General features: G+C 44.2%; 1 protein-coding gene across 5 annotated transcripts in view; it reads right to left on the bottom strand.

The window, feature by feature from the left end:
- Positions 1–82: 82 nt before the first annotated feature.
- The window catches only part of k6pp (6-phosphofructokinase type C), a 38,235-nt gene continuing 21,079 nt past the window's right edge, over positions 83–17,238 (bottom strand). For 2 of the 5 annotated variants that reach the window (XM_014190352.3, NM_001173694.1), the window contains 10 exon segments: positions 15,508–15,654; positions 12,785–12,855; positions 12,566–12,653; positions 4,825–4,977; positions 3,813–3,977; positions 2,566–2,627; positions 1,645–1,756; positions 1,352–1,451; positions 1,044–1,149; positions 83–854 (listed from right to left, as the gene is read on the bottom strand). In XM_014190352.3, the coding sequence (XP_014045827.1) occupies positions 713–854; positions 1,044–1,149; positions 1,352–1,451; positions 1,645–1,756; positions 2,566–2,627; positions 3,813–3,977; positions 4,825–4,977; positions 12,566–12,653; positions 12,785–12,855; positions 15,508–15,654 (1,146 nt within the window). In that variant the 3' untranslated portion in view covers positions 83–712. 5 annotated transcript variants of the gene reach the window in all.

The following is a 17,238-nucleotide window of genomic DNA, read 5'->3' on the forward strand; positions in this document are numbered from 1 at the left end:
TTTCCATGCCCATCCTCTGACATCAAATGTTGAATAGTGTGGTGAGGAGAGGTGACGTGAACTTCACATTGAGCTTTCACAATTGTCATCACAATAAATATTCTTTAATACATGGAGAAAACACTCGGATCACACAGTGAGTTAACATTTATAATGGGTTTCACAAACACGTCCTCAACTAAGCCACAAAATACAGCGGCGGAACTAACATGACCTACTCTTAGATGCCAACCCGGGTTTGATACGGAGTGACAGCACAACAACACTGGAGTAGACCTACAGTAGGTGGTGGGATAAACAGCTCTCCCTTTAGGAGAAGACAGAGAGGGAAGAAAAAGCACCTATGGGAGTAGACTAGGGTTACATCCCAGTTCTCCACCCTTTTCCAAAAGTGTGCACTTGCACACTCCCCATCATGAATTTAAAAGCATAGGATTGGTGTAAGCATTGGCTGGAAGCAGTTTCTACCAGTGTAAAATCCATATGAGAAAGTATGCAAGTGCATACTTTGGAAGAAGGGTGGACAGTTGAGCCCTATGTAGCTTCTGAGGGGACATGAGTATGGGACGGAGTGAAAGTGCTGGTAAGACTTACCATGATTGGAGCTAAGTTACACTGAATGGATCAGCTCAGAGCAGCCCAGCTCTATCTAAAGACTAGCCTATCCAGACTATGTGCTGGTCTAGCCTACCCAGACTAGGTGCTGGTCAGTTCAGTCCACCTTCTTGGGCCTGACCCGGGTCACATGCTCCAGCTGGCCAGAGTCAGACACATCGTAGCTGGTCTTGTACTTAGCCAGGATCTTCATCAGGGGGCGGAGCTTCAACCACCACTGTTCCTTAGGGATCCTGTGGCTGATAGGGTAGAATAGGACAAAACACACACGAGACCATGATGACATAAAATAAACCGTTTGAAGCTTTAGTTAATGCACTCAATTTGGCACTTTGTTTTATACGGGTGGACATTGTCAGTTAAATTGAAGGAAGAATGTTTTAACCTTGTGCTACCATGGTCTACACAACATGTAAAAGTTGTCTTACACGAAGTCTGTTTGGTCTTTGAGCTGCACCACTGGTTGGAAGACCATGGCTCTGCGACGCATCCCCAGCAAACAGGCAGTGTCCTCTGTGTTAGCAAACACCTTCCCTGCACAAGGAGAACAAATACAGTCAGGCACACTTATTACAGCCTATTCCCCCTATGGACCATGGTCAAAAGTAGTGCACTATATAGTTGATATGGTGCCATTTAGGATGTATATTAACCAATATGCAAACTAAAAAGGCCCCATCTTTTTAGTATTATTTTCTTAGTATTTTTAGTATTAAATTCAGAACAGGTACTCTACCTTCTTTATATGACTCCTTGAGCTTTCTTGAAATCCATTGAATCGCTTTGGCTGCAATCTTCGTTCCAAAGTTCCTGTCGAATGGGGAAGGAGCACCTCCCTTTGGAAATAAAAGAAATAATCTGTTTAACTCAGGTCAGGTTCATGTCATAATAAACTGTAAGGTAATATGTGGATTACACAGTAACATGATCAATATACAGTATGCCGTCATTCAATTCACATCTGAGTGGTATCAGTTGCAATCGGGCTACAGTGAGTGCGAGTGTGTGTGTGTGTGTCTGTAACCACACCTGCTGCATATGTCCAAGGACATTCTTCCTGCAGTCAAACACTCCTTTCCCCTCCTCAGAGTACAGCTGGTAGATGAAATCTGTGGTGAAGTTCTCATTGGAGTTCTCATTCCTGAAACGTCACACACATACAATGTCAAAGTTCCATTTGTCCTGTTGCTGCGTTACAGGGTGATTCTTCCTACTGTGTTCAGTAATACTGAGAAATATTCAGTGGTCTCTACAGAGCCTCGATAGACCGTCACAAAAAGTAGAGTATTTTAACATACAAATAACAATTTGTATTAATAGCCTACACAGTGTGGCATAAAGATTATTGTTAACATACTGTACATTTGTAAAGAGGCTATCATGCTAGACATGAGCTCTGCCTTACCTCAGCACCAAGCCCCTCTGGATGCCCGTCTTACCTCAGCACCAAGCCCCTCTGGATGCCCGTCTTACCTCAGCACCAAGCTCCTCTGGATGCCCGTCTTACCTCAGCACCAAGCCCCTCTGGATGCCCGTCTTACCTCAGCACCAAGCCCCTCTGGATGCCCGTCTTACCTCAGCACCAAGCTCCCTCTGGATGCCCGTCTTACCTCAGCACCAAGCCCCTCTGGATGCCCGTCTTACCTCAGCACCAAGCCCCTCTGGATGCCCGTCTTACCTCAGCACCAAGCCCCTCTGGATGCCCGTCTTACCTCAGCACCAAGCCCCTCTGGATGCCCGTCTTACCTCAGCACCAAGCCCCTCTGGATGCCCGTCTTACCTCAGCACCAAGCCCCTCTGGATGCCCGTCTTACCTCAGCACCAAGCCCCTCTGGATGCCCGTCTTACCTCAGCACCAAGCCCCTCTGGATGCCCGTCTTACCTCAGCACCAAGCCCCTCTGGATGCCCGTCTTACCTCAGCACCAAGCCCCTCTAGATGCCCGTCTTACCTCAGCACCAAGCCCCTCTGGATGCCCGTCTTCATCTTCTCTGTCAAATGCTCGACGTTGGACTGAAGCAGAGAGAAAAGCCTCACATTATCTGTGATAAGTCTGAAGTATTCTAGAGTATTCCACCTCTATCTGTAACCTACATGAGCTTTCCGAGCTGCAGAATGAAGCTCGTTTCTCTGCTGTGTGTCAGGGACAGAGTACTGCAGAGTGCTCTGGTGACCAGGAGGTGGCACACTTCTTACTGCTGTTCTGTCCCCGACTTAGATGAGTTGTCACCATTCACTCCAATTAAAGTAGGCTACAGTATACAGCATGCCGATGGAACATATGCTAGACCACTGAATTACACTCAACATTATCTTCTGTTTATAATGAGTGTGTGCTCTTTGCAACACATGGGTAAATATCGACATCACCTTGTTCCACAATGGAGCATATATATAACATTCATTGCATTAAATAATAATGTAGCATATATATAACATTCAATGCATTAAATAATACAAATGATTTCATCTGTCATTGGTCTGGTCTTAGGAGACTGCATATTTTATCCATGATCTGAATGGCTCTACAACATTTGTGTACCTGACAACAGCAGAATGTCTCTCAGACAATAACAACTAGCACGACAGCAACACTCTAGTGCTGTTGAGTAGGCCTCCTCAAACCATAACAATGAGATCTGTCTTGATCAGAGCTTAACACTCCTGGAATGATGATGCGTTCTACCTATTAATAACCACCATAGCTACGTACTGTAATGTACTGTAATCTGGGTCACTTGAGCGCTCCTAAAATAGAGGCCCCTCATTAAAATGCAAATCATTTTATAACATTTTTGACATGTGTTTTTCTGGATTTTTTTGTTGTTATTCTGTCTCTCACTGTTCAAATAAACCTACTATTAAAATTATAGCCTGATCATTTATTTGTAAGTGGGCAAATGTACAAAATCAGCAGGGGATCAAATACTTTTTTCCCCCACTGTATGTACATATAGGTAGGGATAAAGTCACTAGGCTACAGGATAGATAATTAACAGTAACAGCAGCATATGTGATGAGACAAAAGAGTTAATGCAAAAAGGGTCAATGCAGGTAGTCCGGGTAGCTATTTAGCAGTCTTATCCTGCATATTCCCTCCTGATGCCGGAAATCTTCCAACCAGGATTTCTGTAAAACCTGGGAATTTCAGGAAAGTTACTCACATTTTTCTACCTTATGTAAAACAATGTCCCTCACCTGGAGATCTCTGATGTCGAAGGGTTCCTCATAGATGTAGACAGCGTCAGCCCCCGCAGCCAGCCCCCCGACACTGGCCAGGTACCCACAGTACCCTCCCATGGTCTCAATGATGAACACACGCCGCTTGGTCCCACTGGCAGACTGCTTGATGCGGTCACATGTCTGACACACACAGATGCTCATAGTCAGATCAAATAGACACACAGGTTGTGTCCATAATGGCAACCTATTCCCTTTTTAGTGCATTACTTTTGACCAGGACCAATAACGCTCTGGTCAAAAGTTGTATAGGGAATAGGGTGGCATTTGTGACACAAACCAATGTTACGATTATCAATAGCATGCAGACAATGTTGTTTTGTTAGGTAGTAGCTACTGTACATACAAAATGCTGTGTATTGGTATCAAACATGCTCACACAATTACCCAAAACATGCTTCATGTCGCAATATAATACGATAATAAAATACAAACAGCATTTCAAGATTTACCAAGATGCAGATCTAGTCTCAAAGAATTCTTCCATAACATCAAACCAGAAACCAGTTAGAAAAGGAACAGGAAGTCTAATTCTAACTAGTAAAGCATGTATGTTCTAAGTGTACACAAATGAGGCTGTTTACATTGTGTGTGATTGAATGTGGAAGACAAATCATGGGAAAAATCTGTCTGTTGTCAGTCTATATTCCCACAATAGTTTCACAATGTCAACTAGGGTCGCACATCTGTCCAATAAGTGAACTAGTTTTTGAGCTAATAATTATGACTTGTAGATGTCTAGGAAAGCAGACCACATAATAATACAAATCTAGTGATCACTGATAACTTCAAATGGTACAGTATCATTTCACCCCTGTTAAAAGCTGTGTTCTAGCCTGAGTGCCGGTCTGTTTGTGCTATCATGCCAACTCATTGCCACTCCTTGTCGTGCTTGGCTTGACAATGACACCAATGGAGTTGGCAAAAGCATAAACAGATCTGGGACCAGGCTATGTGAGTTCTACCTTACCTCCACGATGGCATTGAGGGAAGTGTCTGCCCCGATACTCAGATCAGTACCAGGCACATTGTTACTAATGGTGGCAGGAAGCACACACATCGGGATGCAAAAGTCCTCATGGCTGGTCCGGGCCTCATAGAGCTGCAGCAAACACTCAAACGCCTGGTGAAGTGGTGCGTCACAAACGCGTTACACCACTATGTGAAGCATCTCATACTCAGAGAGACACTACTACACGTTACCCTAGTATGGGTTGTGTCCCAAATGGCACCCTATTCCCACTGTAGTGCAATATACAGCCCATAGGGCTCTGGTCAAAAGTAGTGCACTATAAAGGGAATAGGCTCTCATTTGGGAGGCAACTCATACTATATGTTACCCTATTAAGGCCTGATCTACACCCTATACCATGTAGTATCTGTGTGTGTAAGGCTCTTTCCGTGTAAGAGAGGGGTTGGCTTGGCATCCCATTGGCAAAGAGGAGACAGAAGAGGGGCGATGTTGGTTCGTCACCCTAGCTGGCAGACAGACAGAAGTGTTGTCGTGGAAACAACAGTAGACTCAGTCAGTCACAATGCAGCCTGGCGACACTGCACTTGACCTTACGACGTGAGGGAACGTTTGTACGCAAGTGGCAAAATGCTGGTTGTTATCCGTCAGGTCCACTACCCATGCAGACAATCGTGTTCAAAACAAAATGGTGGTCTGTCCTGGTTGAAGACAACAATTAGATAGGCTATTACTGTTCTATGAATCATTTCATCTCCCTTTTTTTCTGTATATCAGCAACAGATTGTCAGTAAACTCAAATTAAAATGCTATATTTGTTTCTTTCTTCAATAGAGTATAGTGACTATTCGTTTCAGATGCTTAGTGAGAATCTAGTTTTGGTTGATGATAGAAATAAAATCAACTAGATGGGTGAAAGTAAAATGATTGGTTAGAGAAAACATCTAAATGTTAGTACTACTACTACTTCTACTTCATTCATACGCTTCTCTACCAAACCTCCACCTCATCCACCTCATCCACCTGGCTTGTAGCCATTTGGATAGCAGGATAGGAGTGTTGTAGAGCTAAGGGTTGTGTTAAACCAGACCAGGGACCAGACATCTCATCATGTTTAGTAAACAAGGTGCAGGGAGAACAATGGAAGTCGCAGGGTCCAAAACATGCCACGTCACTAGTGCATGCCCCTATCTATCACTTACCTGGGACCTAACTGAGAGCTCCACTATGACATTTACCAGCAAAAACAACAGACACCAGAGGCCTCAGACTGAAAGAACTAGCCCTAATATAGTACTACATTCCTAATACTACCCCTACCCCTAATACTACCCTACCCTTAATATACAGAGCCTTGCAAAAGTATTCACCCCCTTGGCATTTTTCCTATTTTGTTGCATTACAACCTGTAATTTAAATTGATTTTTATTTGGATTTCATGTAATGGACATACACAAAATAGTTCAAATTGGTGAAGTGAAATGAGAAACATAACTTGTTTCAAAAAATTCCTAAAAATTAAAACGGAAAAGTGGTGTGTGCATATGTATTCACCCCTTTGCTATGAAGCCCCTAAATAAGATCTGGTGCAACCAATTACCTTCAGAAGTCACATAAATAGTTAAATAAAGTCTACCTGTGCGTAATCTAAGTGTCACATGATCTGTCACATGATCTCAGTAAATATACACCTGTTCTGAAAGGCCCCAGAGTCTGCAGCACCACTAAGCAAGGGGCACCACCAAGCAAGCAGCTCCATGAAGACCAAGGAGCTCTCCAAACAGGTCAGGGACAAAGTTGTGGTGAAGTACAGATCAGGGTTGGGTTATAAAAAAACATCAGAAACTTTGAACATCCCACGGGGCACCATTAAATCCATTATTAAAAAATTGAAAGAATATGGCACCACAACAAACCTGCCAAGAGAGGGCCGCACACCAAAACTCACGGACCAGGCAAGGAGGGCATTAATCAGAGAGGCAACAAAGAGACCAAAGATAACCCTGAAGGAGCTACAAAGCTCCACAGCGGAGATTGGAGTATCTATCCATAGGACCACTTTAAGCCGTACACTCCACAGAGCTGGGTTTTATGGAAGTGGCCAGAAAAAAGCCATTGCTTTAAGAAAAAATAAGCAAACACGTTTGGTGTTCACCAAAAGGCATGTGGGAGACTCCCAAAACATATGGAAGAAGGTACTCTGGTCAGATGAGACTAAAAGTGAGCTTTTTGGCCATCAAGGAAAACACTATGTGGGAACATCATTCCCACAGTGAAGCATGGTGGTGGCAGCATCATGCTGTGGGGATATTTGGGACTGGGAAATTGGTCAGAATTGAAGGAATGATGGATGTCGCTAAATACAGGGATATTCTTGAGGGAAACCTGTTTCAGTCTTCCAGAGATTTGAGACTGGGACGGAGGTTCACCTTCCAGCAGGACAATGACCCTATGCATACTGCTAAAGCAACACTCGAGTGGGAGACATTTAAATGTCTTGGAATAGCCTAGTCAAAGCCCAGACCTCAATCCAATTGAGAATCTGTGGTATGAGTTAAAGATTGCTGTACACCAGCGGAACCCATCCAACTTAAAGGATCTGGAGCAGTTTTGCATTGAAGAATGGGCAAAAATCTCAGTGGCTAGATGTGCCAAGCTTATAGAGACATACCCCAAGAGACTTGCAGCTGTAATTGCTGCAAAAGGTGGCTCTACAAAGTATTGACTTTGGGGGGGGGTAAAAATCTATTTTAATTCCAGGCAACAAAATAGGAAAATGCCAAGGGGGGTGAATACTTACGCAAGCCACTGCACCTACCCCTAATATTCCTACCCATAATACTACCCCTACCCCTAATATACCTACCCCTAATACTACTCCTAATATACCTACCCTTAATACTACCCCTAATATACCTACCCCTAATATATCTACCCCTAATCCAACCTTACCCCTACTACTACCCCTAATATACCTATCCCTAATCCAACCCTACCCCTAATACTACCCCTACCAACCTAGCCCTAATCCAATCCTAGCCCTAATATACCTACCGCTAATACTACCCCTAATTTACCTACACCTAATCCAATCCAACCCATAATATACCTACCCCTAATACTACCCATAATACACCTACCCCTAATATATCTACCCTTACCCCTAATTACCTAACCCTAATACTACTCCTAATATACCTCCCCTAATACTCCCCCTACCCCTAATACATTCCTGCCCCTAAATTACCTACCTCTAATATTACACTTACTCCTAATACTACCCCTACCCCAAAATTACCTACCCCTAATACTACATCTACCCCTAATACTACTCCTACCCCTAATATACCTCCACCTAATATGCCTCCCCTAATACTCCCCCAACACGTAAATGACCTACCCCTAATTCTACCCCTATCCCTAATATACCTCCCCCTAATACTTACTCTACCCCTAATATATCTACCCCTACCCCTAATATACCTACCCATAATACTACTGCTACCCCTAATACACCTCCCCCTAATACTATACATACCCCGAATATATCTACCCCTACCCCTATTACTACCCCTACCCCTAATATACCTACCGCTAATACTACCCCTACCCCTAATACTATCCCTACCCATAATTTAGTACTACTCCCCTAATACTACCCCTACCACTAATATATATACCCCTAATATACCTCCCCCTAATACTACCCCTACCCCTAATATACCTCCCCCTAATACTACCTCTACCTCTAATATACCTCCCCCTAATACTACTCCAACCCCTAACATACCTACCCCTAAAACTAAGCCTCCCCCTACCCCAATTACTTACCCCTAACACTAATCCTACCTCTACCCTTAATTACCTACCCCTAAAACTAATCCTACCTCTACCCTTAATTACCTACCCCTAAAACTAATCCTACCTCTACCCTTAATTACCTACCCCTAAAACTAATCCTACCTCTACCCTTAATTACCTACCCCTAAAACGAATCCTACCTCTACCCTTAATTACCTACCCCGAATACTACTCCAACCCCTAATATACGGTGCCTTTAGAAACGATTCACATTTTGTTGTTGTTACAGCCTGAATTTAAAATGGATTAAATGTAGATGTGTTTGTCACTGATCTACACACAATACCCCATCATGACATCACAATACCCCATCATTGTCACGACTTCCACCGAAGGTGGCTCCTCTCCCTGTTCGGGCGGTGCTCGGCGGTCGTCGTCGCCGGCCTACTAGCTGCCACAGATCCCCTTTTCCTTTTAATTTAGTGCTGTCAAGTTTATCACACCTGTGTCTTGTTTTCTCTGATTTAGGTGGGTATAATTTTCCCCGCTGCAGGTTAGGCTGCGTGCGGGATTGTTTGCCTTAGGGAACATGTAAGGGGTGCGTGCCTGCACCACGGGCGTTGTTTGTTTCATTTTACGGTATGTGTTTACCGGGGACATATTTGCTTGTGGCTAGCGGAGTTCAGGTTTCTCCCCTGTGTGTATCGCTGTGCTTGTGGAACCACCAAAATAAACAGTGGATTCTCCTTGAACCCTTCTGCTCTCCTGCTCCTGATTCCACACACCCCCCTCCATCGAGAGGCCTTGTTACAATCATGACATCACAATACCCTATCATGACATCACAATACCCCATCATGACATCACAATACCCCATCATGTCAAAATGGAATTATGTTTTAGAAATGTTTACAAATTAATAAAAAATTAAAATCTGAAATGTCTTGCTTCAATAAGTATTCAAACCCTTTGTTATGGGAAGCCTAAATAAGTAAAATGCTTAACAAGTCACATAATAAGTTGCATGGTCTCACTCCGTGTGCAATAATAGTGTTTAACATGATTTTTGAATGACTACCTCGTCTCTGTACCTAAGGTCCCTAAGTCAAGCAGTGATTTTCAACAGATTCGACCACAAAGACCAGCAAGGTTTTCCAATGCCTCGCAAAGAAGGGCACCTATTGGTAGATGGGTAAAAAAAAATATGACATTGAATATCCCTTTGAGCATGGTAACGTTATTAATTACACTTTGGATGGTGTATCAATACACCCAGTCACTACAAATATACAGGCGTCCTTCCTAATTCAGATAAGAAGGAAACAGCTCAGGGATTTCACTATGAGGCCAATGGTGACTAACACAGTTACATAGTTTAATGGTTGTGATAAGAGAAAACTGAGGATTGATTAACAACATTTGTAGTTACTCCACAATGCTAACTTAATTGACACAGTAATAAAAGGAAGCCTGTACAGAATAAAGTTATTCCAAAACATGCATCATATTTGCAACAAGGCACTAAAGAAATACTGCAAAAAACCTGGCAAAGCAATTCACTTTTTGTCCTGAATACAAAGTGTTATGTTTGGGGCAAATCAATACAACACATTACTTGTCATGGTTCCTCCTGACACCAGAGGGTGTTATTGGAGAGACTTTTATTGGACTCAGGTATGTCTTATTCTTTTTTTCTGTGGTCCTTTGCAGAAGCTTGAATTGTTTACTGTGTGTGGTCGTTTCCTGAGTGAGTTTTTGAGACTTGTGTTTCGTGTTTCTCAATGTAGTATTATGTTTATCCTTAACCACGTCTGGTCCCTTCTCTGCACCTGGGTCCAACCTTACCATGTCACATTACTGAGTACCACTCTCAATACTTTCAAGCATAGTGGTGGCTGCATTATGTTATGGGTATGCTTGTAATCGTTAAGGACTGGGGAGTTTTTCAGGATTAAAAACTACATGGAATGGAGCTAAGTACAGGCAAAATCCTAGAGAAAAACCTTGTTGTCTGCTTTCCACCAGACACCAGGAGATTGTTTCAGCTTTCAGCGGGACAATAACCTAAAACACAAGGCCAAATCTACATTGGAGTTGCTTACCAAGAAGACAGTGAATGTTCCTGAGTGGCTGAGTTAGTTTTGACTTAAATCTACTTGAAAATCTATGGAAAGACGTGAAAATGGTTGTCTAGCAATGATCTACAACCAATTTGACAGAGCTTGAAGAATTTTGAAAAGAATAATAGGCAAATGTTGCAAAATCCAGGTGTGGAAAGCTTTTAGAGACTTACCCAGAAAGACTCACAGCTGTAATCGCTGCCAAAGATGCTTCTACAAAGTATTGACTCAGGGGTGTGAATACTTATGTAAATTAGATATTTCTGTATTTCATTTTCAATAAATCTGCAAAAGTTTCTAAAAACAGGTTTTTACTTTGCCATTATGGGGTATTGTGTGTAGATTGGTGAGAGAACCCCCCCCCCCCCCAACTTAATCCATTTTGAACTTAGGCTGTAACACAACAAAAGTGGATTAAGTCAAGAGGTATGAATACTTTCTGAAGGCACTGTACCTACTCCTAATACTACCCCTACCCCTAATATACCTACCCCAAATTACACCCCTACCCCTAATATTCCTAATCCTACTCCTACCACTACTAATCATACACTACTGTACCTCTTTACATGGGTTGAGCTTTAATGAAATCACTGTTAACCGCTTGCTGTTTGTACAATTACAGTCTCTGAAATTGGATAAGTTGTCATTCTATGTCTAACTCTTTCACTTAGTGTTTACTATGCCCTTCTATGGCTTTTTAAACTCTAACTATTTCATTTCAGATGATAAAGTAGCACATGCATACCTCAGTCAACACAAATCAGTTTGATGCCTTTAGGTAACGCTCAGTTACATTCAGCCAGTTGTGATGCTGGGAAATGCCACGCCCGAGCTGCGATCAGTGAAGCCCCCAATTCTGATTGGCTGGAGGGTGTTCTTAAAACACGTAAACTTGCGATCTCTGACCCCCAGCCAGACTTACATCAGTAATAGCATTCAAAGCTGTGTCTGCGCCAATGCTGAGGTCAGAGCCCGGTATATTGTTGGAGACCGTGGCAGGGACCATAACCATGGGGACACAGAACTCATTATATTTCTCCCGGGCAGCGGACAGTTCCATGACTCCCAGGAAGGCCTACAGTACAGGGCAGAGCCAGGGCTTTAGAGCGGAGAGTTAATTGGGTTGCATCCCAAAATGGCACCCTATTCCAGTATATAGTACACTACTTTTGACCAGGGCTGGTCAAAAGTAGTGCACTCTATCGGGTATAGGGTGCCATTTAGGACACAGCCATGAGTAAAGACATGACAAGGTGGGCGGAGCCAGTGTGAGGGAGCCGGGCCTATCAAAACGGACAGTGTGACATAGGAAGCACCCCACAGTGTAACTGACACAGATATGGGAGACACAGGGAGGAGAGCCTGAAGGGTGCTAGGAATTGTGGAGAAATATGTTCTTAATAATCATAGGAGGGAATAATGGAGAATATTTTTGTCACTTTAGATTGTGAAATGAATGAATACAACAGTGTGACAAACGTAGAAAAAGATATGAGACAGGAGTATATTCCAGTGTATTTCTCAAAGATTATTATTAGTATTACTATTTGAGTGTATTACTATTACTAAGATTCAAATTTTACTCCAAAAATAGAACTCTAATGTAAGATCTTTTCAGTTTGCCGGACTATGCATTTAACCATCAAGTACTTAAAGTATTTGAGGATTACTAGAGTAGACTATGCTAAAAACATTTAACATTTATAAAAAGTACAATATACAATTTGGTAATACATAGTAGTGGTATAATACTGTAATAATATTCAATTGTTATTTCAATGTCCAATGCATTTGATGCTGTGATGTGCTGTACATACCTCAAATCCACCGATAACAAGCAAAGCATTAATGTTATGTATCCTGATTTGTTCAGCTATCTTATCAAGATGCTTCGCTGGAAGGGTTCTGAAATAAGAAATGAAAATCTGTGATAATCTACAGTACCCAATATGTCAGTGGTGACTTTCCATGCTGCACGTTTTGAAACACTTTGCGTGTCCCAAATGGCACTCTATGGGCTCTGTTCATTGGCCTACCTCTTTGTTCCCAGTATGGACCCCCCTTGTCCAGTCCAACCACCTACATCTCCCCATTTAATCTCCTTTATCTGTGTGGACACAAACACAGCAAAACTGCGTTTGAGATTGAGGTTTCAAATGTGTTCTGAGTAGTCTCTATAAGCTCTCCAAATTGCTAACATCCTCATTCATTACGTTCATTTCAATGGGACACAAAACATGCTAAAGGAATGAATGACATTCTAAAAAACAATCACGCACATCAGATTTGCAGTCAATGATATAGACATATAACATCTATCCTGCTTTGTATGACAGCTTGATTGTACTGTATTATCGCTCATTGAAGCACACAGGCTCTAATCTACCAACAGTACTCTACCAAGGTCTCACTCATCCCTCAGTGTTGGGAAAGGTAAAGTAGCATTTGACCATGGACGAAGGAGCACACCATTATTTTCAATCACTTATCCCTGCCTTCATGCTTTCCTCCAGCTGAGTGCCCAGGGCTTGAAACAAAGGCTGACCCAGGCAGTGTTGTTTGAGGTCTGGTGACAGAGAGTGGGTGACAGAGATGGAGTGACAGAAAGAGGGAGTGACAGAGAAAGGGAGTGGGTGTGAGGGTGAGAAAGTAGGGGTTAGAGGCCTAGGGAATGGGGATGAGAGTGGAGGTGAGAGAAAGGCCTGCATAAAGGAGAGGGGATGAGAGTGGGGGTGTGAGAGAGGCCTGCATAAAGGAGAGGTGGTGAGTGAGAGGCCTGCATAAAGGACAGGGGGTGAGTGAGGGGCCTGCATAAAGGACAAGAGATGAGTGAGAGGCCTGCATAAAGGACAGGGGATGAGTGAGAGGCCTGCATAAAGGACAGGGGGTGAGTGAGGGGCCTGCATAAAGGAGAGAGGGTGAGTGAGAGGACTGGCCTGGATAAAGGAGAGGGGGTGAGTGAGAGGCCTGCATAAAGGACAGGGGGTGAGTGAGAGGCCTGGATAAAGGACAGGGGGTGAGTGAGAGGCCTGGATAAAGGAGAGGGGGTGAGTGAGAGGACTGGCCTGGATAAAGGACAGGGGGTGAGTGAGAGGACTGGCCTGGATAAAGGAGAGGGGGTGAGTGAGAGGCCTGGCCTGGATAAAGGACAGGGGGTGAGTGAGAGGCCTGGATAAAGGAGAGGGGGTGAGTGAGAGGACTGGCCTGGATAAAGGACAGGGGGTGAGTGAGAGGACTGGCCTGGATAAAGGAGAGGGGGTGAGTGAGAGGCCTGGCCTGGATAAAGGACAGGGGGTGAGTGAGAGGCCTGAATAAAGGACTGGGGGTGAGTGAGAGGACTGGCCTGGATAAAGGAGAGGGGGTGAGTGAGAGGCCTGGCCTGGATAAAGGACAGGGGGTGAGTGAGAGGCCTGCATACAGGACAGGGGGTGAGTGAGAGGACTGCATAAAGGAGAAGGGGTGAGTGAGAGGCCTGGCCTGCATAAAGGAGAGGGGGTGAGTGAGAGGCCTGGCCTGGATAAAGGACAGGGGGTGAGTGAGAGGCCTGCATAAAGGACAGGGGATGAGTGAGAGGCCTGGCCTGGATAAAGGAGAGGGGGTGAGTGAGAGGCCTGGCCTGGATAAAGGACAGGGGGTGAGTGAGAGGCCTGCATAAAGGAGAGAGGGTGAGTGAGAGGCCTGGCCAGCATAAAGGAGAGGGGGTGAGTGAGAGGCCTGCATAAAGGACAGGGGGTGAGTGAGAGGCCTGCAAAAAGGACAGGGGGTGAGTGAGAGGCCTGCATAAAGGAGAGGGGTGAGTGTGAGGCCTGCATAAAGGAGAGGGGGTGAGTGAGAGGCCTGCATAAAGGACAGGGGGTGAGTGAGAGGCCTGCATAAAGGAGAGGGGTGAGTGTGAGGCCTGCATAAAGGAGAGGGGTGAGTGTGAGGCCTGCATAAAGGACAGGGGGTGAGTGAGAGGCCTGCATAAAGGACAGGGGGTCAGTGAGAGGACTGCATAAAGGAGAGAGGGTGAGTGAGAGGCCTGGCCTGGATAAAGGAGAGGGGGTCAGTGAGAGGCCTGCATAAAGGACAGGGGGTCAGTGAGAGGCCTGCATAAAGGACAGGGGGTCAGTGAGAGGCCTGCATAAAGGAGAGAGGGTGAGTGAAAGGCCTGGCCTGGATAAAGGAGAGTGGAGGTGAGAGTAATTGGTTTACTTACTTACTTACTTACTTACTTACTTACTTACTTACTTACTTACTTACTTACTTACTTACTTACTTACTGACTTTATTGTCCCCATGGGGAAATTTTGTTGCAGTGTCATGTACACGTTTAAAGTGGTGTTTAAATACAAAACAAAATTGACAATACAATTGTAAGCACTGTAAGCACTCATGTTTATCTCCCCACACAAGTCTATCTGAAAAACACCATCAGTGTCAGTGGCAGCGGACACAAGAGTAAAGGTGACTTACAGTAGGCAGCTACTTTTCTACTCTGCAAAGCCAGTCAACAAGGTCACTATAACCTTTAGCTTATCTGGCTTCACTGTCATGTTTATATTAATCATTTTAAATATGCGCTCTGGTTATTCTAATGGCTTTCAAAATATGGTGTATACTGCATTTCAAGGTCAATGGTGTAAACAATACTAGGGGACAAATATGATCAAATGTGTTGAACAGTGAGCAAACAACCTGTTGATCATGTGGCAGTGAGACCATCATTCTCACTGGGAAAGAATGAAATGACTATAATCATGTGTCTTAACCCCAGCACCTGTCCCTTGTAGAATCCCTCGAAGCCGTCGTTAACGGCGAACATCTTGTGCCCCTCGGTGATGCCCACCCTGACGGCCGAGCGGACAGCTGCGTTCATGCCCGCAGCAGGGGCACCCACGTTCAGCACCGCCACGTTGAAGGAGCTCTGAGGATCAACAGCACAGCCGTCACACACACACATTTAGAAATACACACACACACAAAAACACACACAAAATACATACACATTTTAAACTAGCAGAGTTGGGGTCAATTCAATTTCTATTCAGTAAATTCAAAATGCACATTGATACCCATATCACCAAACCCCTCTGTATACAGTGAGGGAAAAAAGTATTTGATCCCCTGCTGATTTTGTATGTTTGCCCACTGACAAAGAAATGATCAGTCTATATATTTAATGGTAGGTTTATTTGAACAGTGAGAGACAGAATAACAACAAAAAAATCCAGAAAAACGCATGTCAAAAATGTTATAAATTGATTTGCATTTTAATGAGGGAAATAAGTATTTGACCCCCTCTCAATCAGAAAGATTTCTGGCTCCCAGGTGTCTTTTATACAGGTAACGAGCTGAGATTAGGAGCACACTCTTAAAGGGAGTGCTCCTAATCTCAGCTTGTTACCTGTATAAAAGACACCTGTCCACAGAAGCAATCAATCAATCAGATTCCAAACTCTCCACCATGGCCAAGACCAAAGAGCTCTCCGAGGATGTCAGGGACAAGATTGTAGACCTACACAAGGCTGGAATGGGCTACAAGACCATCGCCAAGCAGCTTGGTGAGAAGGTGACAACAGTTGGTGCGATTATTCGCAAATGGAAGAAACACAAAAGAACTGTCAATCTCCCTCGGCCTGGGGCTCCATGCAAGATCTCACCTCGTGGAGTTGCAATGATCATGAGAATGGTGAGGAATCAGCCCAGAACTACACGGGAGGATCTTGTCAATGATCTCAAGGCAGCTGGGACCATAGTCACCAAGAAAACAATTGGTAACACACTACGCCGTGAAGGACTGAAATCCTGCAGCGCCCGCAAGGTCCCCCTGCTCAAGAAAGCACATATACATGCCCGTCTGAAGTTTGTCAATGAACATCTGAATGATTCAGAGGACAACTGGGTGAAAGTGTTGTGGTCAGATGAGACCAAAATGGAGATCTTTGGCATCAACTCAACTCGCCGTGTTTGGAGGAGGAGGAATGCTGCCTATGACCCCAAGAACACCATCCCCACCGTCAAACATGGAGGTGGATACATTATGCTTTGGGGGTGTTTTTCTGCTAAGGGGACAGGACAACTTCACCGCATCAAAGGGACGATGGACGGGGCCATGTACCGTCAAATCTTGGGTGAGAACCTCCTTCCCTCAGCCAGGGCATTGAAAATGGGTCGTGGATGGGTATTCCAGCATGACAATGACCCAAAACACACGGCCAAGACAACAAAGGAGTGGCTCAAGAAGAAGCACATTAAGGTCCTGGAGTGGCCTAGCCAGTCTCCAGACCTTAATCCCATAGAAAATCTGTGGAGGGAGCTGAAGGTTCGAGTTGCCAAACGTCAGCCTCAAAACCTTAATGACTTGGAGAAGATCTGCAAAGAGGAGTGGGACAAAATCCCTCCTGAGATGTGTGCAAACCTGGTGGCCAACTACAAGAAACGTCTGACCTCTGTGATTGCCAACAAGGGTTTTGCCACCAAGTACTAAGTCATGTTTTGCAGAGGGGTC

This window comes from Salmo salar, chromosome 03 (genome assembly GCF_965601325.2).
Source record: "Salmo salar chromosome 03, fSalSal1, whole genome shotgun sequence".
NCBI lineage: Eukaryota > Metazoa > Chordata > Actinopteri > Salmoniformes > Salmonidae > Salmo > Salmo salar.